The sequence below is a fragment of the Zonotrichia albicollis genome, chromosome 4 (assembly GCF_047830755.1).
Source record: "Zonotrichia albicollis isolate bZonAlb1 chromosome 4, bZonAlb1.hap1, whole genome shotgun sequence".
NCBI classification, from domain to species: Eukaryota; Metazoa; Chordata; class Aves; order Passeriformes; family Passerellidae; genus Zonotrichia; species Zonotrichia albicollis.
The window spans coordinates 25,396,184-25,419,257 of NC_133822.1; the positions used below are offsets into that span (position 1 = coordinate 25,396,184).

At 47.7% G+C, this 23,074-nt stretch overlaps 1 protein-coding gene and 1 long non-coding RNA gene across 5 annotated transcripts in view; one reads left to right on the forward strand and one right to left on the reverse strand.

The window, feature by feature from the left end:
* LOC141728773 (uncharacterized) overlaps nucleotides 1-23,074 on the reverse strand; it is a 45,408-nt gene that overhangs the window by 17,679 nt on the left and 4,655 nt on the right. The window contains exons 3-4 of one of the 4 annotated variants that reach the window (XR_012579950.1): nucleotides 16,971-17,088; nucleotides 769-1,168 (exon numbers count right to left, since the gene is read on the reverse strand). This is a non-coding gene — a long non-coding RNA (uncharacterized LOC141728773). Of the gene's footprint in view, nucleotides 1-768; nucleotides 1,172-8,715; nucleotides 13,571-16,970; nucleotides 17,089-23,074 lie in introns of those variants that run through there. The other 3 variants (XR_012579947.1, XR_012579948.1, XR_012579949.1) reach the window with 3 other exon arrangements.
* On the forward strand, nucleotides 2,368-21,912 carry SSPN (sarcospan). Its single transcript, XM_005482808.4, has 3 exons — nucleotides 2,368-2,924; nucleotides 13,669-13,755; nucleotides 18,571-21,912. Exons 1-3 carry the CDS (start codon nucleotides 2,601-2,603, stop codon nucleotides 18,931-18,933), a joined length of 774 nt encoding a protein of 257 aa, XP_005482865.2. The 5' UTR covers nucleotides 2,368-2,600; the 3' UTR covers nucleotides 18,934-21,912.

Here is a 23,074-nt window from a genome sequence, read left to right on the forward strand (position 1 = left end):
GTGCCCTTGGGCGTGCCCTCATGTATTAGTTACTTGCTGTACAGTAAGGATATTTAGGCACCTGATTTACCAGAGATTCTCCAGCCCAGAGACAAACAAGGGTTGTTATTGGCCATAAGGTAAGTTCTTGTTAATTTTATTGACCTTGGGTTAGATCCTGTTCATCCTCCTCAGGCAATTGCTCCCTCTGAAACCAATATGAATGTCGGCACGGATAAAGCAGCTGGATTTTGGCCCCTTTGAGAAAACAGCAATCATAAATCCAGCCACCAGCACAAATCCAGGTGCTAAACCAGGGATTTTCCTGGGGGAAAGTCCACAGTAAAGATCATTGGGATAGAACCAGAGAAATGGATGGGCATAAAGGAAAAGAAAATTCTAATTTCATTTCACTCTAATTATTATTAGGATAGATGCTCAACTGGGCATCATTTAAACATGCCCTCAGCTTTGCCAATGCTTTCTGATCTGACCTTGGTGATGATCCTTGAACACCCTGCCCTTCTCAAAGCTGTGGTTAAATATAGTTGTGTGTGGCTTTGAGAGGCAAGATACACCCGTGAGCGCAAGTTATTGTAAGGATATTTTAAAAAGAGGATGATAGTGACAAAACATCTTAGTGGGAAACTGTGAAAACATGGTACTCTACGCAACAAGACTAGAGGAGGAGGATTTTTTTTCACCTCTTGTTTATTTTCCTCTTCCTTTTTTGAACAATGTATCTTAATCTCTCTCTATGGATGTAGCATGAGAGTTATGTGTGTAGCATGAGAGTTATGTGTGCAGAAAGCATCTGAAACCACTTTGTTTCTAGTTTTCTTTCATCCGTTTGGTGTTATAAATAAGCAAAGAGGATATTGCTTAATCCATAAAACAAAGTGACATCATAATTTATTAATACAGAAGACACAGTTCATTGCAGTTTAAATGCCATAAAGAGCTGGAAATGGAGTAGTTTCTCAGAAGGCAGTGCCAGTGTGTCAGAGGAAATATTTCCTCAATGCCATACCAGCATGTGCAAGATCCTCTTTGAGTACCTCACCATTTTGGCCACTCCCAGCTGAGCTGCTCTGCCACATCCAAAGGCAATTTTGGTGGGGATTTCTCCAGTCTCTGACGTCTTCTTTCCACCTGCCCACTCCTCCCAACGCTGTGCTCCTGCTCGCTGCTTCTATGGAAAAGGAAAAAACTGCACCAGCCCCGTGGTGTGACAGGGCTGGCTGGGCCATTTAAGGCTCCCTCACTGGTGTCTGTGGGGCAGCAGCACGAGCCCACGTGTCCTCAGGCTGTCCCTGTGCCAGCGGGGACATGGAGCTGCACGCACGGAGGAGCGGTGCCGTACACATGCTGCACACACTCAGCCCCGCGCCAGCAAAGCATTTAAGCACCTGTTTACCCCTAAGCTTTTGAGTAATTCCTCTGGCCTGAGCTGAGCACAAGCTTCCCACAGCCTCCCTGCCTCCCTTGGTCTTCCCTTGCAGGATTGTGCACCGTGGCCTGGCTGAACTCCGGGCTGCCAGCACAGCCCTGGCTCGGCCCCACTCAGCACCCACCTCTTGTTGCTCCTTCCTCCTCACAGAGCCAGAACTGTCTCTGCAGACCCCAGTCCTGCTGGCACCTCCATGGGTGAGCCCCTCCTGTGCCTGAGAGGCTCTGCCAGAGCTGGATTCAGCCACAGGGCAATTTTTGAGTATTTCAGGAGAAATTCCACCACTTCTGTTGCTGTGCTGTCTCTAAGCACCAGCCTGAGCCCACATATGGATGAAGTTTTGTGACCACATGTCCACAATAAGACATCCCTCTGTCTTTTAGGTAACATAAACAATCTTTCTGCTATGGATAACTGGAAACACGCTCAGCAGATGTTTGCTCCACGCTCTACCACTGCCTGCCCAGAAGCACCAGTCCTCACTGCTGGTCTGCTTCATCATATAACATGCATAGCTTTTGCAACTTTTGGGAAGAGACAGGATCCCTTTTGGCTCCCCAGGACATTAACTTGTATTTTCATTTGTACTTTGTGCTTTCCATACACGCCATCATCTCCCTCCCGCGGGGCCGCCCCTGTTCACAGCGCCTCAGCGGGCGGGTGGGACGGGCACTACGGTGCTGGTGGGTGCCCCCAGCCACGCTGTGCCTGCCCCTAACCCCCCCGGGGGAGCCACGGTGCCATGAACTCCTTCCTGCCGCTCCCTGCACAGGCTCTGCAGCGTTCCCGGCTCCCTGGCCAGGCACATCTCCCCGCAGTTCGGGAGATGCGGAATTCCTGCCCTGCTGTTTGCCCCGAGGTGCGCTCCCGCCAGCCCGGCCCGCTGCGCGCACGGCTGCTCCGGCGCCCGCTCGTTGGCAGTGCGCTACCCCCCTCGCATCCCCCCCTTCTCCGGGCTATATGTGGCATTTCGAGGCTCTGACAATCTGCTTCCAAATGTTTTCCATATTTGTTCAGCCTCCTTGATTCAAATACCAGGAAGAGCTCGGCCGGCACAAAGCGGAGCTTTGGGGGGCAGAACGCTCGCAGCCCCATCGGCGGCGCACACACACACACACACACACTCACACTCACACACACACACACACGTGAGAGCGCAGAGCCCGCCGGCATGGCGAAGGAGGAGAAGAAAGCCCGGCACGGCACGGCCCCGAATTCCCAGAGCCAGACAGGGAAGGTATCCGGAGGGGAGAAGAGCACCGGCTCGACGCAGGATCCCGCGATGAAGAAGAAGAAGAAGCAGAAGAAAGCCAAGGGGGATCCCAAAAGTGGCCAGGAGGAGGAATCCCACACTTGTTGTGGCTGCCGTTTCCCGCTGCTGTTTGCGTTGCTGCAGCTGGCGTTGGGCGCCTCTGTTACAGTGCTGGGCTTCCTTATGGCAGGCATCAGTTCCTCTCTGCTAGTCAGAGACACTCCATATTGGGCTGGGATAATTGTAAGCATAAAGTCTGTTTCTCCATAAAGTGCCTTTGCCAGCATTAATGCAAGCTGCATGACGCTCCACTTTAGACTAACCAACTGCATGCACAACACCATTTGAGTTATGCTAACTATAAATATTCCTGGGATTAAGTGTCTGGCTATAATTTCCCAGGGAAAACTGCCCCTGCAGAATAACACAGCCTTTGGTATTCTTCCCTGCAGTACCCAACAGACCTGAAATAAAATACAAGGGTTGCTGTTCACTGGATGTATGTATTAGCTTGTGCTTTGCAGTGAACTCCTGCCTGGTGATGCTGAAAAACAAATGTTAATTTCTTATGCTGCCTACCCTCTTTGCCCACCATAGCCATCAGGTTTTGGAGGTGAGAGCATAACTCTGTAACTCTCAACTTTTAGCTGGGGAGGAGAGCAGTGTCTGCTCTGGAGCTTCCTCGCTGTGCTGTGCTGGGGAACCGCTGGGATTTAACCCTGTTCCTGCTGCTGCTCTGACTGCACGTGGCCATGGGGAAGGGGATGGCACTGGGGGATGTGGCAGGGACAGGGAACCCTTCCCAGGGCCTGCTGGGGGCTCCTGCCAAGCCAAGTTTGCAGTGACACCCCAGCCTCGCTGCGTGGGCTGGGGGCACTGGGCAGGGGGCAGTGTAAATCAGAGGTATCCCTGCTGGGGAAGCCTGGGGTGGCACCACACACTCCATCCCCAGCAGCAGCCACCCCTGCAGGGGTGGGCACAGGGGGTGTGGTGCCACCCGTGCTGTGACTCTGCTGGCTGTGGGCTTGGGGACGTGAGGTTTGCCTCTGGAGGGACAGGGTCAGCGATTATCAGCCTGGGATAGCCATGGATATAACCAAGCATGGAGGTTTTCTTCTCTAGGCAACAGGTTTCAGGAAAATATGTCCTGAAAATATGCCCTGATGTGTTAGCACAGTCCTGGGTGCTGTCAGATTGTAAGAATTCCCAGCAAAAAAAAATTTGTGTTTAGGTACTTGGAGAAAAGATTTCTCAAAGCGCTGAAGAGCTATGGGAGCGTCTTCTGTAAATGGAATTTGTTGTTAGAAGATTATCTGAGCATCTGAACTGATTGGGGTTTGCTCTGTTAATCCTGCTGGGTATTCCTTCAGAGGGAGGAAGGAGCAGGGCCCAGGCTCCCAGAGGAAGAACTCCTCTGACTCATCTCTTCATGTTTCTCTTCTGACTGAAGAGGTATCCAAGAGTTTAGTGGTGTTTTGTGGAGCAAGAGCCTGCCCTTGCTTGGAAGAGGAATTGCCTCCTGGGAAGTTTTGACTGTTACAAACCAGAGGGGAATACAGATTATAAAATAGCAATATTGGCATGTTCACTCCTCCTGTTTACTTTGAGGATTCTGGAGGTCAGATTATGCCTTTTCCAGACAGCACTGTTGCTATCACAGGTTTGAAATAGCTTTTTCACTGGAAAAAGGTGGGGAAAGAGTGAGCTGGACTGAACTAATGTACAGCCAGGGATATGAGAAAAGCCATGAAGCAGCCTCTGGCCTGTGTGAATGTCATCAGGGCCCCAGCAGCATTCATCTGAGACATCCACAAATGGCTGGCCTCCCCTGAGGAGGCCTGAAACCCCACCAAAGTCACTGCTTTCTGAAAACAGAGCTCTAACCCCTGTTGTTTTTAGCAGCAGCTGCCAGCAGTAGTGACATTTAGATGCCCACACGAGGCCAAGCTCAGTCACTTTCAGAGCTCCCCCCTGAAAATCAGGAATAATTCTCCATGGGTATTCCTGAGCTCCTTCCTGACTCGGAGCAAGGCTCAGCTCTCAGCTGAGTTGGTGGCCACGTTCTGCACTGGCCAGCCCGGGGAATCCCTGGGGAAACATTTCCTAGGGAAACACTTGCTGGCACTGTGGGAGCTGTGGGGGATGCTGCAGGGTGCCCTGGCTGTTGGGAGGAGCAGTGCAGGCTGTGGGCAGCCCATGGGGAATGGGACTGCACCTCGGCTCTGAGTCAGACGGGCACTCTCACCTGGGGACTGGTGAGATGTTGAGTCACCAGCACACTCCAGCGTGGTTTGATTCATCCCTGGCTCAAACTGGCTCTTGGTGCCCCTCTGTTTACCCTCGGGGTGGTGACAGGGACTGTCTGCTGGGGCCACGTGGCCAGGCAGGCTCCTGGGCTCTCCTGTACCCTCAGCCCAAAGCAGAAGGGAAGGAGGGATCTGGCACCAGGTCAGAGGCAAGTGAAAAGGAAACTGGTGCTAGAAAGGAGAGGATGAGGAGGTGGGGCAGCCCCAGAGCTGTGTGGAGCTGTGGTACCATGGGAGCAGTGCAAAGCACATCTGAGGGGCAAAATGCAGCAGGTACCACACTGTGCTGCATCTGCTCCATGGAGGGACTTGGTGCCCACTGGGACATCAGGTGGAGATAGAAGCTGCTGAGCTGGAGATTCCAGGTGTGCAGTCACAGGGTGCTGAGCTGTGGTGGGGACTGTGCTGAGGACTGGCCTCTGGAGAGCTGGGGAAAACTGGTCCATGAAAGAGAACCCTTGGCTAGGAGCTGCATGTGGCTGGATGTCCTGTGGGCTGGTGTTTGGGCTGCAGGAAGGTGTTAGATGGATGACCCCTGTGCCGCTCGAGAATAAACCTCATGGCAGAAAGTGGCTTCCCAAAACTCAGATATTCACACTGAAATGAGCAACAGGACAGAAAGATGTGGTGTAAAATACCAGAGCATATTTGTTTTACTAGCATCCCACTCAAGTGCTCTTTTTAAAGGACTTGATTAGTATTCTGAATCAAGAACTTTAAAAATCTATTATCGAGACCTTTTTAGCAACATTAGATATAATGGGCGAAGCTCATTCCTGGTGTTACTCCTTTGGAATTACACCAGGCTGGATTTGACCCCATGGCTGTTAATGCAGCATGACAGAAAAATGAAGGAAAATTGCTAATGTGTTAAATAGACCCTGATTGATTGAAAGATGTTTTTTTTTTTCTTCTTCTTTATTAGTAGCAAAATGGTGACACCATTCCTTGCTGAAAATCAAGTGCTTCAGTGCATTACCATGAATGGAAAGGAACTGTTTTTAGAGAAGCAGCCAGTGGAAAATGCTAGTGAGGAGAACCAGGCAAGGCTGCCTGAATTAAATGGGAATTCAGAATTCCCCTTTCAGAATTCAGAATTAAATGGGTTCAAAACCTGACTGTGTAGGTTTGTGAGGCTGCAGCAAACCAGGGGTTGGGTTCACCATCCTGGGGAATAAATGTGGCCAGTGATGCTCTGACAGAGAGTGGAGGAGGGCTCCAAGTCTGCAGGGCTCCATCCCCAGAGCACCAGCCCTTCCCTCCTGAGCCCTTGCAGAGGGAAACTGTGCGACTTGCATTGCACCCAGAGCATTTCACCATGAAAAGCAGCTGAAACCCACTTAAAACCAAAATGCATTTAGTCCCAAAATGCGTGGGCACGAGTCAGAAACCAAAGGAAAATTTTATGGACAGCAACTACAAAGCCTTCAGGATTTACCACTTCTGCTTCAGCTTCAGGAACCTATTCCCTGTAGAAGCCTCTCCCCCATTGCTAGGACAGGCAGGTTGTTTCACCTGCCTGGAACCAGCTGCAGTGGAGGTGCCCTTGAGAGCTGTCCTGAGCCCCCCGACTGCAGGCTGGACTCCCTGGAAGAAAGTCTCTTCCTTCTTGCTGCTTTGCAGGAGCTTGGACAAACTTCACAAACCCACTCATGGGTGCAGGGCTTTATTTTTTCCTGTGTCTTGCCACTGGCTTGGTGCAAAGCTTTGGGCAAGTTACTTAACCTTGCTCAGACTTTGTTATTTCCCCTGCAAAGTGGGGTTAATAGTGGCCATCCTTCACCCCTTGCTTTGAGATCCTGGGATGAAAAGTGTTGCAGAGACAGTAGATATTAATGGTATCCTTTTCATTCTTTTTCATTAGCTTGTGACCTTTTGACACCCAGAAGAAGTAACGATGTATTTCTCCTTGAAAAACCTACTTTAGATTATTTCCACTGCGATCAAAAGTGGAGTACCAGAGTTTTCATGGGCAAGCTCCCCTTTCAGCCCTGTTTTGCAGACTCAGGGAGTTAAGAAAGTTACAGAAGTGCTCATCAGAAATGATTATCCAGGGTGTTTATTAGTTCTGTCAGGAAGTTATTTTAAATATATATGTATAGATGTTCATAAAATTAGGACTTTTGAAAACATTTTAAAAAATCTGATTCACGAGCAGTTCAAGGCAGCAACTGTGGCTCCAGCTGTCACTGATTTTATTGCAAAAAGCACCCCAAAAGATCTGCCATGGGCTGAGCCCCCAGCCCAGCAGCTCTGACACTTCTCCCTGCTCCAGCCCTTCTACATCAGGGACCACCATCAGGTGTTCCCCAGGCCAGAGGGTCCCTGAGCTTTACTCAGGAGTGGCCATGGCTTGTGCCTTTTTGGCATCAGCGCTCAAGCATTGGCTTCTCTGCCCTGCTGGAGGTGAGGCTGATGTGGGGCTGTGGGGTGCAACAGGCAGGCAGATTTTAACTGAAAAAGCAGCTTAACCAACCTTCATTTACCTGGAATCAGAAATGTCTCTGTAACTGTTTAATGTCTATAATGTTTATGTCTCTATAACTTTTGCTTGTTTTTGGGGAAACCATTTTCAATTTCTAATAGAAGGTGACTCTTGAAACCTGGTCCCATCAAAAAGTCCTGCAGTCATCCATATATTTTTGATACAGCCTAGCTTCAGTTAGCCATGGGCAAACATCAAAAGGTTTAAGGGAGGACTGCCTTGAAGAAGCGGCCAGTGCTTCTTCAAGTTTAGAGCCGTGTGTAGCACCAGAGCAGGACTCTTCAGAACCCTCTGCCCTTAAATCTCAACCGCTTCCAAAAGTAACCATGCATTGATTTACTGAAATTCACACTTTGGTTTTGCTCAGGTGTGGAGTGGAAAACTTTGATGGGGAGAAATGTCCAAACACTCTGAAGGAATGGTTTGAGGAGGTAACTGCACAGCTGAGGTGTGTCTGATACCTGCCCAGGGCTGGTCTAATCCTGGACCTATCTGTGGTTTGGCCCACAGTTTGACTGCAGAATTCCTGGCTGGAATTTGTGCAAAAAGCCTAGGTAAAATCTGGAGAGGGATATCAAGCAGGTTTCCCCAGCCCAGGCAGCCTCATGACTATGGGGATGGTGGCTTTCACAGCCACAGACACGCCCCAAGCCATGAGTGGTGTTCACAAGTACTCTCAGCCAGGCTGCACTTCTCAGGCTGAAAATCACTGCTGGCTCTGTGAACTCTTATTTTATTTTATTTTTTTGATCCTTCAGGCATTTGTTCAGCCAGGACTGTGTTTCTGGTTTAACAGCAGCAATGGGCTGCTGCTGCAGCTCCTGGCTGTGTAAGCAATTGTAGCCTTTGGGGGAATAAAATCTTAACTTAGCACAAGTGATGAGCAACTGACCTAAACAACAAAGATTATTATGGAAAGAATAGCATTTCATTTGATTGTGGATGCTCTTGCAGGGTTTTGATGATTTTACAGAATTTAAGAGAAAGTTGTGGATCTGCCTGAGGGTGTTATTGCATGCCTTGAAGGGACCTGTAGTAAAGACATCATTATTTTATTCTGTAGGTGGGGCAGGGATGGGCAGTTATTGTGGGGTTTATGGCTGTTAAAAGAGTGATTTCCTAGATGATGATGATGGACTTTGCCTGCAACCACTATAAACATGTTTGTCATTATTATTATTATTATTATTATTATAGTCATTACTTCTGGAAGTAACTTATATGCAACTAAATTGTCCTTAAATTTAATAAGAAGTCTGTAAGGGGTAAAAAAAAATAGGGCACAGTACCTCTGTGCTGCAGACTGGCTTCTTTCACACGTGACAGTGAGACCCAGGCTGACCTGAGGCTGATGAAAGCTGGCAGTGGAAGCTGCCTGCAGCACCCACTTTCATCACAGCTTCCTCAGACCTCATAAAGCCAATGAACTTCAGTGCTGCTGTCTGCAGCAGCCTGTAGGGATGTCTGGCACCACAGGTGATCCAGGTTTATACTGGCAAAGCCAACAGGGACAGGTTCTTTCCTGCATCAAAATCTGTGTCCAGTGGGAGTGTTAGATTTGGGGGATAAAGCAGCTTCTCCAAAGGTGTAGACAGGAGCTAAGCCTTGCTGTATCTGATAAACTGGGAGAACCATCAGCCAAGTGAGGGAGAGCCAGAAACTCCAGAGACAGCTGCAAGAGATCATTCTTTACCTGTGTCCCTAAAAACAGAGAGATCCCCAGCATCTCCAAGTGAGAAACTACAAAATAATTTGTCCATAATGGAGCTGTCTTCCTAATTCTATTAACAGGAATTTTCCTCCTGAAGTTTGAGTTTACATTCTCATTAAATAAGGAAGAGTCCTCCTGTGGGTCTCAGCAGTGCTGTGTGGCATTGCAAGTGTACCCGGGAGAGGTTTTGTCCTGCAGTGTGTTTGCTTTCTGCCCCTAAAAAATCGTGGCAGGAGGTTCTTGCAAACGAAGCCCCCATATACAGAGCTGTACTGTGCCTTTGTGAGCATTTGCAGCATTTGCCTTGTGATGTGGCACAGACCCAGGATGCTCCTCAGAGCCAGGTTTTTGTCTCCTGCCTTCATTTCTTGGTGGATGTTCCCAACCCTCCTGCTTTACCAGCCAAGGTTTTCAAGATGCTCTGGGTAGGAGGTAGTTCGCTAGAGAAAACCACCTATTCTACATTTGGGCTAAAATTGTAGCAATAACAAAAGGAAAACCAGTTTCACAAGCATACAGGGGAGAGATGGAGACAGATTAGAGCAATCTGTGGTTTTGAAATCTGTCGGAATAAAGCAAACCACATGAATATGTCAGTGTGCAAAGATAATGAGTGCAAACCGCAGCGGAAATTTGTGCCCTGCGTGTTCAGATTTCCCCTAATTACACCCAACCTTCCTCAGCCCTGCCACGGGGTGTCCTTGTGCTCCTCATACACCTTGTGCTGAATCCTTGCAGGAGCAGATGGGATAGCATGACAACAGGTTCCTGCCCTCTTTGGAGTGGGAGCAAGCTAGAAAACTTCTCCTATTTTGATTTTGGCTTAAAAAACCAACAATTCTTAAGTCACTTTTCAGTCCTGAGGTGTTCCTGCCCAATGGGAGGAATGCCTACTGCTTCCCTCCAAAAAGAAATATTATTAAAAATTTTGTATAGCCTAAATATTTAAATTCTTCAGCCAGTGTTAGTAAATAGCCGTTCTCCTGGGCTGTGAACTGGGGGGATTTCACAGGGTGTGCCTTAAGCAAAATGAAGTCTCTACCTTTCCTAAATACTTCTGTATCACATTTGGGTCTTTTTCTAGTCAGTGCTTTCCAAAATTAAATTCTTCCCTTGGATAACCTTTCACGTCACTACCTATTCAGGAAGGGGTGTGTTAGTCCATATGGAAATTTTGAAGTAGGATCTTGAAATAAACTGGAGTTGAAACATGCACAGAAATGCAAATTCCTGGATTTCTGGGTAACAGTTGACCAGAACTGATCTAATTAAGTGCCATCCTGCAGGTCTCAGAGAATCTGTTTTATTTGTGTAACAAATGCACATCGATTGGTGGCAAGCACGTGCTGAAGTGGGTTCAATTGCATTTTATGTTGTGTGCTCAGTCAATAAGGCATGGGAAATGTGTGCTTCACACTGGGATGTGGCAGTGGCTGTGGCAGCACCAGGATGTGGGATTACCTAATGCTGCTTAGCAATCAGCATCGACAGCACCTGTAACACGCCTGCAGCTGTTATAGTTACTTAGAGGCTCCTAAAAAATACTTACCAGTGGATTTTTATAGTTATTCTGTTACACTTCACAGGTGTAATTCAAAGCTGATCTATTAATAATGTATAAAATAGCAGCATAGAGCTGTTTCCTATATAAACGTTCCACGCTTTGGTTTCCTCCAAGGAGTGAATTTACCTTTAAAGAGCTGAAATGTTAAACATATGTGGGTCATAATTCTCAGCCACGTTATTTTTTACTGCCACTTAGAAAAACACACATCTCTGGTTAAAAAAAAAAAAAATTAAAAATGTTACTGTGTTCTTATAAAAGAAATGCTTAAGCTTTCTGAAATATCCTGGCCAAGACTTGCCGGAATCCTGACCCAGTGTAATCCTTTAGAAATACCTCTCTACAAATGTGCCTCTTCAAATGTCCCTGAGTATATTATTTAAATCCCAGAGGACCTTTAGAAAGCATGTGCAGGAATGGAGCTGCTTTTAAGTGATAGCCCTTTGTATGGGAAGCTTTCTGAAGAGGGAGGTCTGATCCTGCCACGTGTGAAGCCAGCAGGAATTCTGCAAAAGTTGTCCGAGGCACTTGATGGCAGAGAGAAAATTCCAGCATTGGTCTCTGTTCTCAGAATTGAATGCAGCCCTGTCAGCCCTCTGTGGTTAAATGGAAGGGGAAGGAGGAGTGGGAACAGTCCCATGATGTCTCATGGCAGTCACCTGGAGGCAAATCTGGCTCTCCGTCCATGCAAGTGTAAATGCCCACTAGTGTAGCTGAAGCAAAGCAAATTTGATTTATTGCTCACAACAAGATCCTTCAGCACCAGATCCTGAAAATACTTAGGTCCAGCTTTGATGTGAGGAGCCCCTGTGATTGGTCATGAATTTTGGGGATATGATGTTAAGACAGTGTGTTTAAGCTTTTTTTTTTTTTTTTTTAGTTCTTGCTGCAGGTTCTCTCCTTCAGTCATTACTGGCACTGGGGGAGTTTACCGTTTGGATATTATCAGCAATAGGATTTCTTATGATTTAAGTTCTATGGGCATGTTAATTGAATTAAAAGATTAATATATGGTGCAGGGGACCAAGGACATAAGTGATTAATCCTGAGAAATAAAACATGGTTCAGTCACACAGAAGCACTACAGGGCAAAAAAAACCCAGCACTGAAGGACCTTTGACAAGAAAGGTTGTTTTTTCCCTAGACAACCCTGTCAGCTATGGCTGTCAACAATAAAAAGAAAGAAACAAATAAATTGGAGGCCGTGTGTAAGTCACAGGACCAGAATATAAATACACATGACATGGAAAGGAGTAAATAATACTGACGCATTCTTTAGAAATGTTCTCAGGCAACACTTCCTATTCATGTCCCACTGAAATGACATGAAATAAAACTTCATGGGGAAAAGTGTTACTAATTGCCCAGGTTCTTGAGGGACATGGCTCTGTGTATGTTGGGAGGTACTTCTCCTTTGCAGGGCTGCTGCTTGGGCCTTGCACCAGCAATGCAGGTGCAAAAAGTTTGATACTTTCTACAAGAGATGATAAAATGAACATGTTTATCCATTACTGTCCAAAAGGACAGCCGGGCATTTTTCACTGCAGGTGAAGGTCCCTGTGGAGCTGGAAAACTGGATGTGAGCAGCACTTCCAGGGCATGCAGGTGGGGATGGGGCTGTGATGGAGCCCCACACTCCTGCAGGCATTTCCATGGCATGGCCCCACCTTGGCAAAGGCAGCTCACACATGGCAATGGCCAAACAGGGCAAATCCCACTGCTCTGGGAAAGCAGAGAGCCTCAAATTAATGACAACTCTTCCAAAATTCAGAAGTAAAGTGGAGAGGGTAAAAAAAAGTAGAATTTTGCTGCAGTCACTGAGAATTTAACAGCTGTCATTTATAACCAAGATGCTCCTAGCAGGGAGGCACAGACTTGCTCCTGGCCCTCCATGTAGGGAGGACCTCTGAAAGGACAGTGTCTGATCTCATCCAAAGTCCCCACTAAGGCTCATCACACCTAAAATGGCTTCTAAAGGTGTGATTTGAAGGGTCATTTAAAAACATGTGCATACCATCAACTCATCTCTTTTTCTAGCTCAAACCTGCACAGATTCCTCCAAACACAGCTCCAGCTGCCAACAGTCTCTCCCAAGCCCAGATCCAGCCCCACAGGGAGCCCTCACCTGGTGCCTGGTACCCAGCTCCTCCATCCAGGGGATGAACTGCCAAAAGCAGCACTCTGCTGCTCCTAAGTCCTCCTGTCAGGTTTGCTCACTGATCCTCCAAAAAGTGGGAGAGGAGAGCACTTGACTGGAGTGCTTAGCACAGTGTGGGAACACATTGTGTTTTCTAAACACAAAAAAGCAAATCACATTCACTGGGCTAGTTGCTCAGAGGAGGATCTTCTCTTCTTACCTGGAAAATGCCAATCTGTGAGTACCTCCTTCTGCAGATAAATCCAGAAAAAATAATAAATATGGCTAAATGAATAAACAAGCACGCAAATACTTTTCCATTACTTTTAACCTTCAGCAGTTACTGCCACAGGGCTAAAACACAGTTTCAGATTGTAGGGGAGATGGATATCTTTAGGAAGATGTCCACTCCAAAAGAGGGTGAAAGCCTCTGCAATAAACTCTGCTGTTCTTACCCAGTGGCAGCCATGGTTTAATGATTTAAAACTTGCATGGGTGACATAAAAACCCTGTCAGCACCCAGAACTACATAGGATGGTTCTCTTTGGGCTTGCAAGCCCAAATTCAGAAACCTTCTGCTCTTTTTTGATGGTTGTGTGGGCAAAAACTCAACACACATCCTGGGGGCTGTTGCTGTGCTGTGTCTTTGATGACTTTGCTTCCACACTGCTTCTTGAATTATGGTCCTGCAAACACAGAAAGGTGTCTTGGCTTGGGGGGGAAAAAAATTGTGTTTTGTAATGTTTTTTTAACCTTGACACATTTTACATCTCTTCCCTTGCAGGTCTGTGTGGTGGCCTTAGTGGGATTTGTTCTGCTTTGTATCTCGTACCAACCTGATGAGAAGACGTGTGCACAGTTCACAATGAAGGTACCTGAATATTTTTTAAGCTTTTTTTTTCCTTCTCATATCATTAAATATAATTTTAAAAGTTGATACAGAGGATATTTTTAAGACCACAGGAAAAGAAGTGAAAATGCACCTGAAATGCAGGAATGGTTTTCTGTTACTTTCCAGGCAGCCAAGGAAGAAACTATATCCTATAAAGGGGAAACTCTAATAACATTTCAAATCAGAACAAGATACCATTTTATTCACCACGTTTTAGGAATATAGACAAAGCTGGAATAATTTGGGAAGTGTTCAGAGAGTTTAAGCAGATTAAGTGGAGATAGTGAGTGGGGTAAGAAGTAAGGTGGCATAAAATGAGTCCTCTTAAACCAAGGTTTAATATTTAATGGGAAAGTACTGGGAAAGCACAGGGACATGCATTGTCCAACAAAGCAAATTCCCATCTGAGCATTGCAGGAACTGCACCATACCCCACCTTTGTCTCCAAAACTGCTTTGCTGACACTGGTGAGCAACTAGAAGAGCAAGGCTGAGAACGCTTGTTTTTAACACCATTTTTCCTGGGCTATTTTTCCTTATTATTGTAATTTTCAGGGCTCTTAATATTTTGCAGACACATAATAACTGAGAAAAATACCGACGCAAGCAGCACAAAATAACAGTGATTATTAACTAGAAACAGGCAGAAGGAAACAAAATGCAAGGAGCAGCTTTTCAAACCCTGGCATCCATCCTCCCTTAGAAATTAGACCCCGGTGTGTCTTTTGTGTCTTTCTCGAGCTTCTCCCGTATTTAAAGAAAAAACAGGAGAAGAACAATTGTGCCTGCCCTGTGGCTGCCTCCACATTGTCCCTTGTCACCTTTCTGCCCCCAAGGAAGATTACTGGGCTGGGCGGGGGCTGCCACGCCAGGCTTTTTACTGCCTGCCCCGCAGCAGTAAATTGAATTTGGCATCCAGGCAGGAAGGGAGTCATCCCTGGTGTTGGGAAGGGCATGCTGGGCTGGGCAGCTCAGATGTCTCTGCCACCCACCCTGACCGTAAGGAATGTAAGCCATCATTCCCCGTAGGAAAACAGACATTTTGGAATTGCTCCCAAGGTGATGTAAAATGGGCCACTCCTCATCACCTGGCAGAATTGGAGCTTAAATCTCCCTTGCTCATTTAATGGCCCATGGACTGTTGCTTACCCAAGGAACCCTCCTCCCCCAAATCCCCTTTCCCAGCATTTCCTATTGCAGCATGCCACAGAACTTCATCATCCCCAGGCTGTTCACCTCTCCTGTCCCACAGTTTGGGATAACAGGACCAAAAAAAAAAAAAGCTTCTGTCTGAAGGGCTCATACCCATTTTAACAAAGTAGGAGCTAAAACTTCTCCAGGACTTCGATCACATAGGACTCATCTACATCTCCAGTATCACTTCTCAAATCTTTGAATTTCAGTTAAAGGCTCTCTCTGAACTAAAAACGAGTATTAGCTATGGCAAGGCTGAGGATGCAAGACTGCAGTCATGAGACATTGTTCAGAGGGTTGTCCATTTCTCCTTGAGGGCCTGAAGATTCATCAAGCCCTGCCACTGGGTTCAGCCCGATCCACTCTGACCATCCTTATGGGGTGTGGCCCAGGTCCTGCCCTCATACTGACAGCTGGTCCCCATCAGGCAAGCATCATCCTGCAGGAAAATCCGGGCTGAACTTCCCTAGAGTGCATTGAGCACCCCAAGTTCCCTTGCACAGCCCAAGGATCACTGTGAGAGGAGGACCACACACACACACACACACACACACACACACACACACACACACACACACACACACACACAGAGAGGCCTGGGGGATTTGGGTCATCCGCAAGATGACCCTCTGACCACTGTCAGCAACTCCTTCAGGGTGGAAAACAAGAGACCTGTGCAGTCCTCTCTGCCTCCCTCCCTCTCAGCAGATGCTTCTTTCATTTCACACTTGCATGAGCCCTGGATCCTGTTAAAGGAGGAGGTGTCACAACTGCTTTCGGCAGAAGTCCCTTCCCGAGACTGCTGTGGGTACCCACAGCACGCCATGTGTCCCTGAGAAAGGGAGGCCACCCAAAGAGAGGGTGGCTGTGCCCTTCAGGGGGACAGCAACAGCCAGTGAGTGCCACACAGGAAAGTCTTGAGCCATCCTTGGATCTCCTGGGCTGACATTTGACAGATCCCTCCCTGCAGCCCGGGGCAGTGACACCCTCTGCTCCCGCACGCCCACCCCACGCCGTGACACACCACAGTTCCTGTTCCCTGCAGGGGCTCATGCCTGAGCACCACCGCCCTCAAAAGGGGCCTCCTGATCCACCTCTGCAAACCCCTCTGCTTTCACCTCTGATAACTATGAGCAGCCTTTTCCATGAGGAACTTAATCCATCTTCCTGTTATTTATTTCAATTTAGTCACAGAGGACAACTATTGCCAGTAAATGTTCTAAAATGTCTCTTCCTCATATGTGGAGCACAAAGGAGGATGAGCTGCCATGCTCTGAGGTCATTGTACACTGTCTCTCTCTACTTCCTTTTTCTCCTTCTATTTAAGCAGCAATTGCAGTGCCTGTCTCTCTGAAGCTGTTAAAAACCAGCTTTCCAGTGGCAAGTCCTGATTCCTGGGCAGAGCCCACCACACAGTTGTATTTGTGATGCTGCAGTTGCCTCCAGGTCTGGCATGTGATTAATCTGCTGATGGAATCTCAGCACTCACTGTCTCGTGCTCCCTCAGAGGCAGTGCTTGCATTTGGCTCACCTTTGATATTTGGGAACGTGTTCATTTTCAGCAGCTCGCAGAGAGATTCCTCTGCAAACATCTTGTGAGAATAATAAGCTTTTTGGAAATTACCCTGAGTCCCCCATGCATCTCCCTTTGCCTCCAAGGATTATCATAAGAGTTGCCTGTGTATTCATATTCTGAGATTTCCTTCCCTTTAGGAACACAACAGACAAATTCTCCCTTACTGTACCTGAAGCATAGATTGGGCTGTTGTGTTCTGACTTTGGATAGAAGTTGTTAGCTAAATAAAATGCCTGCCAAGGGAGAATCAGGCACATGGTGCAGTCTTGGCTTAGTATCCCATCTATTAGGGAGGCCTGATTCTGTCTTCCGCTGGGCTGAATCCAGGGACTTCCACCAGGACTTCTATATCACAGAACAACCAACATTTATCCATTTTCTGTTTCCCCCATCTTTGAAAACAATGCCATTGACTTATGAATTACCACATCTTGGTTTGGAGGGGGTCCATCAGTCAGCAGCACTCCATCTTCTGTATGCTTCATATGAGGAGGTGGCCCTGTTTTCCAGCTTCACCTTTCCCATGGACCCTTCCCTTGAAAGCTGTGGGGGCAAAGTAATTGCATTTAATAAGAGCCACCCTCATTTTGAAGCTGCCCTTGGTTTGAGGCCACAGGGGAAGTAATTAAATTTAATAGCAGCCAGGTCTTGGAAAGTAAGATCTTTCAGTAAGAATTTGGTGATATGAGGGGTAAAATGTACACAGTGCTTCAGGACCTGCAATAATCCCAAATATTTTTTTTCAAGCTGGCAACCAAACAGAAAATTGATTCACAGTGTAGTTCTAAGATAAATACACCAGGAGTGTGAATTTTGTCAAGACATACATAGTTGGAGTTTCAAGGTCAAAAAAAAAGCTTTTATATTGATATTTTGCTTGCAGAATTGAGGTTAAGAGAGAGAAAGAGAGAGAGAAGCTGCTGTTTAAAATAACAGATTCCCAACCATGCCATGTGTCTGACAGATAAGACGCCAAGGAAAATAAATGTTTTTACAGTGCTGAACAGAACCAAAAAATGCAATTCTGGCTAAACACAGAACATGATTTTAATATACATTCACACATATTTTGTACGCAGTGCAGCAACTGCCAATTCCAGCTATCAAAAGCAAAGGGAAGCCCATATGTGCTGGTATCCAAAGCTCTCAGGTGAATCCCAGAGTGTCAAAGGCTCTGACTTGCTGCCAGTTTCCATGTGTTTGTGGGGGTGGACTCTGCAGAGCTACCCTTGATAAAAGCCACGCTATTTTTAAGCTGCCACTGTTGTGAGGAACAGTGGAGGTGACGAGCAGACCCTTGTCCTTCTCACACTGTAACACTGGGAAAAGAAAGGTGCTTGCTGCCCTTTCATGCCTGTGAAAGTCTTCCCCATGTTTAGGGGACAGGCTTTGAAAGCAGACTGAGCACAGTACACACTTTTTTTGTGGAGATTTGCATTCCCATTCCACAGTGGGACCTGGGAAGCAAAAGGCTGGCTGCATCCACAGGGCCTAAAGTGAGAGATCAGCCACCCCACTGCCTGATTTGCAAGTTTAAATCAGATTTGTTTGGACATGCAAACTGAGGATAACGCATGAGCAAAGTCTCAAAAACACCTAGAGCTCAGCACAGCCTGGGGTAAGATGGCAGCCAAAGGCTCATCTGCTCAGCTCTGCTTCCAGGCACTAATTTGTCTCAGCTGATGACCGTGGCTCCAGTCAGGGCAGGTACAGCTGGAGAGGAAAATGCTCCCTCCCTCTCTAGAAAGCTTCTTGATGTAAAGACACACCAGTACCTTGGTGCTCTCCCCAGGACTCCAAATTGCAAGGCAATGCTCATATAAAACATGCAAGGCAAGTTCTTGAGATGACCTGCTGAACTTCTCATCACAAGGAGCCTTGCTTGCTGAAGCACCCAATCTCCAGACAGTACACTGAGGATATGTGTTCCCTGCAAAGTACATGTGCTGCATTCCTTGTGAGTTCCTCAATCTCTATGAAGCTGGAAAAAGGGGGTTTATCTCTTTTTTTCCGCCTTTCTTTCAGCTGCTGTATTTTCTCCTGAGCGCCCTGGCTCTGGTTGCCTGTGTTTTGGCAGTGGCTTTTGCTGCACACCACTACTTGCAGCTGACCAAGTTCACCTGTGACACCATCCAGGATTCCTGCCAGTGCAAACTGGACACTGCCGACCCGCTGGGCCGCACCTTTGTGTACCGGGACGCCGACTGTGGCAGCCTAAGCAGCATGCTCAGCCTGTACCTCCTCCTGCAGATGGCTCTCAACCTGGTGGCAGCCCTGGTGTGCCTGCTCATGTGCTTCGTGGTGTGGAAGCACCGCTACCAGGTCTTCTACGTGGGCGTTCGCTTCCAGCCCCTCACAGCTGCTGAGGGCCACGGGCAGCAAGTGTAGGGGCTGGGCTGGCAGGGGCTTGTGGCCAGGGATGGGATCTGCCACCACAGGCATTGCAAAGGGATGGGCCCTTGGAAGGTGTTTGATGAGGAAAAACGCTCACGTGGCTTTAATGAATTTATTTTTCAATCCTTTTGGGAGCATTTCGTACGGCTGCTCTTGAGAAAAGGCCTCTTGTGAGATTAGCTAGAGGTCACAGAGTCCTAAAGATGCAGCTGTACAAATGCTCCCCGCAGAGGATCTGTAATAGCCATGGATAAACTCTTTGGGAACTCATCTGCAGGGCTACAGCCATTACAAAATAGGGTCCATTTCCCTCTTGCCTTCAGAGAAGCTATGCCAATTTCTACCAGATAGGGATCTGATCCAAACTGCTTAATTATATCAGTGGGAACATGCTTTGGGAATATATCATGTCTTGGTGCTCTGGGTGTAATCCATGCTAACCTGATGGGACGAGGTTGGTCAAGACCTCTTCCAATGCAGGTTGAGACCAACACCAAAGTGAATATATTGATGGCTGCCATATAAAATATATATGTAACTTTTCTAAGTGCATAATGATTTAGGCTACCTAACCCAATTACTAATAAACAACAAATATGAAGGTTCTTTGGCAGGCCCTGCTTGAAATCCCAGGAAGATTTCTGGTGTTTGGGAGAAAAGATCAGTTTAAGGAATCTTGAGTTGCACTCCTAAAGTAGAGGAACCCTAAATCAGTAGTCATGTTCAAAACTATGTCCATAATGCTCTAATTGCATGCTGACAAACCTGGATTTTAGCCAGTTCCACCAATTATACTTCAAGCACAAAAGGCCAAATGCATTTTTGGTGTAATTCCTCTGAAGACAATCAGCCTTACACACCAACAGTGGAGTTGGGCCAACAGCCCTGAAAGATATATCCCTGCAACAATGAATGTTTTAAAAATGGGGTGGAGGGAGGGAAGCAAGAAGAGACTACCAGTCTCCCAAAGACATGTCTGATAATGATGAGGGCAACAGAATAATAATTTCTTAATGAGGATGGAAAAATAAAGTGTATTTAAGCAGTGCTTTTTCACCATGAAAGTGCAGCTCTAGAAGTGCTTTACATCTCATTAGGCCTTATACCAAGACAACTACGTTAGTTTGTCCCTTGAACTGCCATTTCCACTTGCACAGCATGGACAGCTAAATTTAGGAGCAATTCCTACTTGGCAGCATTTGGCACTGCCTCCTGATCCATATCTGTGCAAGGGCAAGCCAGCTGGTGCTCACACCCTGCCATGACGAGGGATTTCCCGATCCCAGCCAGAACAAGGATGTCTCGGAGGTGGGGTGGAGCAATCACATGCCAGAAAAATTGTGCCATAATCACTAGCTAGGAGGAAGCAAATGAAATTTATATAAGGCTTTAAAGAAAAACAAACAGCCAAGTTTATGCAGCAAAAACAGTCATCAAAAAGTCAAAAACCAGACTGGCACAAACCTAGTTGTCTAAGGAGCTCTAATCCTACAAAAAAACTGTCTTCCATACGGGGATCACACATCATCCAGGGGCTAGATCATCAAGCCTCCAGGGTCAGAGGATCACAGTGTAGTGAAGTCTCCTGTGGCCCACCTAGAGCACTGCTGGGTGTAGGGGCTGTAGTTTCAGTCATGGAAAGCGCCTCTGGAGCAGACACAGCATCACCAAGGTGCTTTCTGCCAAGCCACAAAGCGAGGAGCTGCAGGACATGAGGGGTTTTGAGATCTGCTTCCAAATGACCTTTTTTATTGCACCTAAAAGTAACAACCACTCCTAAGCCTGGCTGCAGGGCACATTTGCAAGGATGCCCATGTCATCACCCACCCAAAGACCTCAGTATGCCTCCCAGGCACTGCTGGGGCAAGCTGAGACAGGAGAGGACTGAGACGGTAGGCTGGTGGTATCAGACTCATCCTGGGGACCATCCATGTGGATCTGGCAGGAACCAGCCCATCTCCCATGGCTCTGGTGAAACATGCTGCCAGCAGTGCTCATGTGGCAGGGCCATGCTGCCTGGAAATGGATACACAGGGGTGCCTCTCACCTTATGCTGTGCTCAGGTTTGTCCCCATCCCACACAAACCTTTGGCCATGCCCTCTGTGGAAGCTCAGGGCAGAGGATGTACCTTCCTCCTACCTGCATGGCCCTCGGTGCTCCTGCCCCTCCCTCCAGCCACGATTGTGGGTTCCTCTCTCCACACAGAGGATAACAAGAAGCAGGAAAGGGATCAAAGGGAGTCTGAATGACAGCTGAGCTTTGGGGCCTCCCCCCACCCTCACCACTGCACGATGGCTGGCACAGCAAGAGGAAGGCTGTGCTGGCAGAGCAGGGCATGCTTCCCCCCACCCATCCCAAATGTCCCTTTGCTCAGGGGATAGCTTGGTGTGCAGCACTCCACCCGGGCCCAGCAGCATGTCCAGCAGAGCTGCCCTTTGTCTCCTTGATCCCTGACCTGTGCCTCACCCACACGTTCTCACCGGGTCTCCCATCACCTCGCAGGTGCTGGGGATGGGGCTGGGCTGTGGTGCCTGGCCTCTGCCCGCTCACCCCGGGGCTGAGATTGGCTGGGGCTGCTCTGGGGCACGGCAGGCACAGCGGGGATGATCACAGAGCTGCTGTGAATGCCTTCGGCGTGTGGGCAGGGAGGAGAAGGGAGCTCTGGATAACAGAGCCTGCTCCATTTAACAAGCTCTGCACCTCCGTATCAGCTCACCCTCCGCTTCCAGCCACGAATTCGGTTTGCTAATCAGCACAATGCAGCTTAACCCTTTGCTCTGGAAGAAAGCAATATTCATCATGTATTCTGGTGGTGGTTTATATGCTTAATGAATAAATATGGGGCATTTCGATCTAGCAAAGATGAACTTCTTTATTTCCTTTTCATGTATCTCAAGAGCATAAAATCAAAACAGGAGAGGTGGAGAAACAGACACAGAAGGTTTAGGAACGGGTTTCCCCCTGGGTATGGTTTTACAATGTGTATTTTGCTTTGATTGAGAATTTTGGAAGGTACTAATTAAAGGATTTTCACCTACCACAGCATATCCAGACACCTCCCAGCCTTTTCCCAGTGTCAGACTCCACATGGACTGCACCAGAAGAAAGACTGGGACTACAAGGCTTGGAAAGGACAGAGGTGTTGAAGAAGAAAACAATTTTTTATAAGCCTGGGAAATTTATTTTGTAGGTGAATTCCACAGAAACGGGTAGGATTAAACCTCTATGGACACAGAATTTGCGAAGAGCTCGATGTAATTTACTCTCACAAACCCAGGTGTGATTCTCATTTGCACCCCGGCCACTTTACACTGTTTTCCCAGTGTAAAGGGGTTGTAAAGACGGCATCAATCATCTTTACACCTACTTCATGGCCATTTTACACAGCTAAAAGGGCCCTTTGTGTAAATGAGAACTCAAGCCCTAGAGAATTTAATAGAGAGGAGATCCTTTCTATAGACTATGCTAGACCCTCTAATAGGGTCTATTACTGGGATATAACTCTCCGCTGGATTTTATAGCTTGGCTTAGAGATCATCAGTCTCGATTAAATTCAGTTCTGCAGAACTTTTCCAAAGGCCATAACCCTCTGCTGTCATGCCTGCTCCTCCACCCCGAACACACACAGAGTGATGGTGCTGCATGGATAACTGCTCGGGATTTTAAAAGGAGAAGCAGCAGCAGCAGCCACCCCTTTCCTCAGGCTCTGAGGCATTTTGATGTCGTGCTATGCAAATGCCGAAGCAACAACAACGGCAGCGAAAAGGGAACCGAGACGCGGCGCCTCCCGGGGAGCCAAAATGTCACATTCTCATCCCCGCCAGGGCCTGTGCCCCGTCCCTGCCCTGCCGCCACGGCGGGGCCGGGGGCTGTGGGCGAAGGGGAAGCACGGCCAGGCCCGGCCCCATGCTGGGGCTGCCACCAGCCCTCATGTGACGGCCATCTGCGCCTCGCTGGCCCGCCCGCCGCTGCGTGGGCACCGCTTGGAGCTCTGCCTAAACAACAACCCTGCGCAACAACGCCGGGAGCTGCAATCAACTCGCTGGGCTAATTTTTTTCTAATTTTTTTTTTCTTTTTTCACGCTCCCTGCCAGTGCAATATTTGCTCTGGGGCCCTTTCGAAAGAGAAAGCAC

What these genes read in the sequence shown, in the direction of transcription:
- SSPN (XM_005482808.4), top strand. Translation starts at nt 2,601, where the DNA reads ATGGCGAAGGAGGAGAAGAAAGCCCGGCACGGCACGGCCCCGAATTCC. An exon ending in CATATTGGGCTGGGATAATT is followed by an intron (nt 2,925 to 13,668) that starts GTAAGCATAAAG and finishes CTTCCCTTGCAG; the next exon opens with GTCTGTGTGGTGGCCTTAGT. An exon ending in GTGCACAGTTCACAATGAAG is followed by an intron (nt 13,756 to 18,570) that starts GTACCTGAATAT and finishes CCTTTCTTTCAG; the next exon opens with CTGCTGTATTTTCTCCTGAG.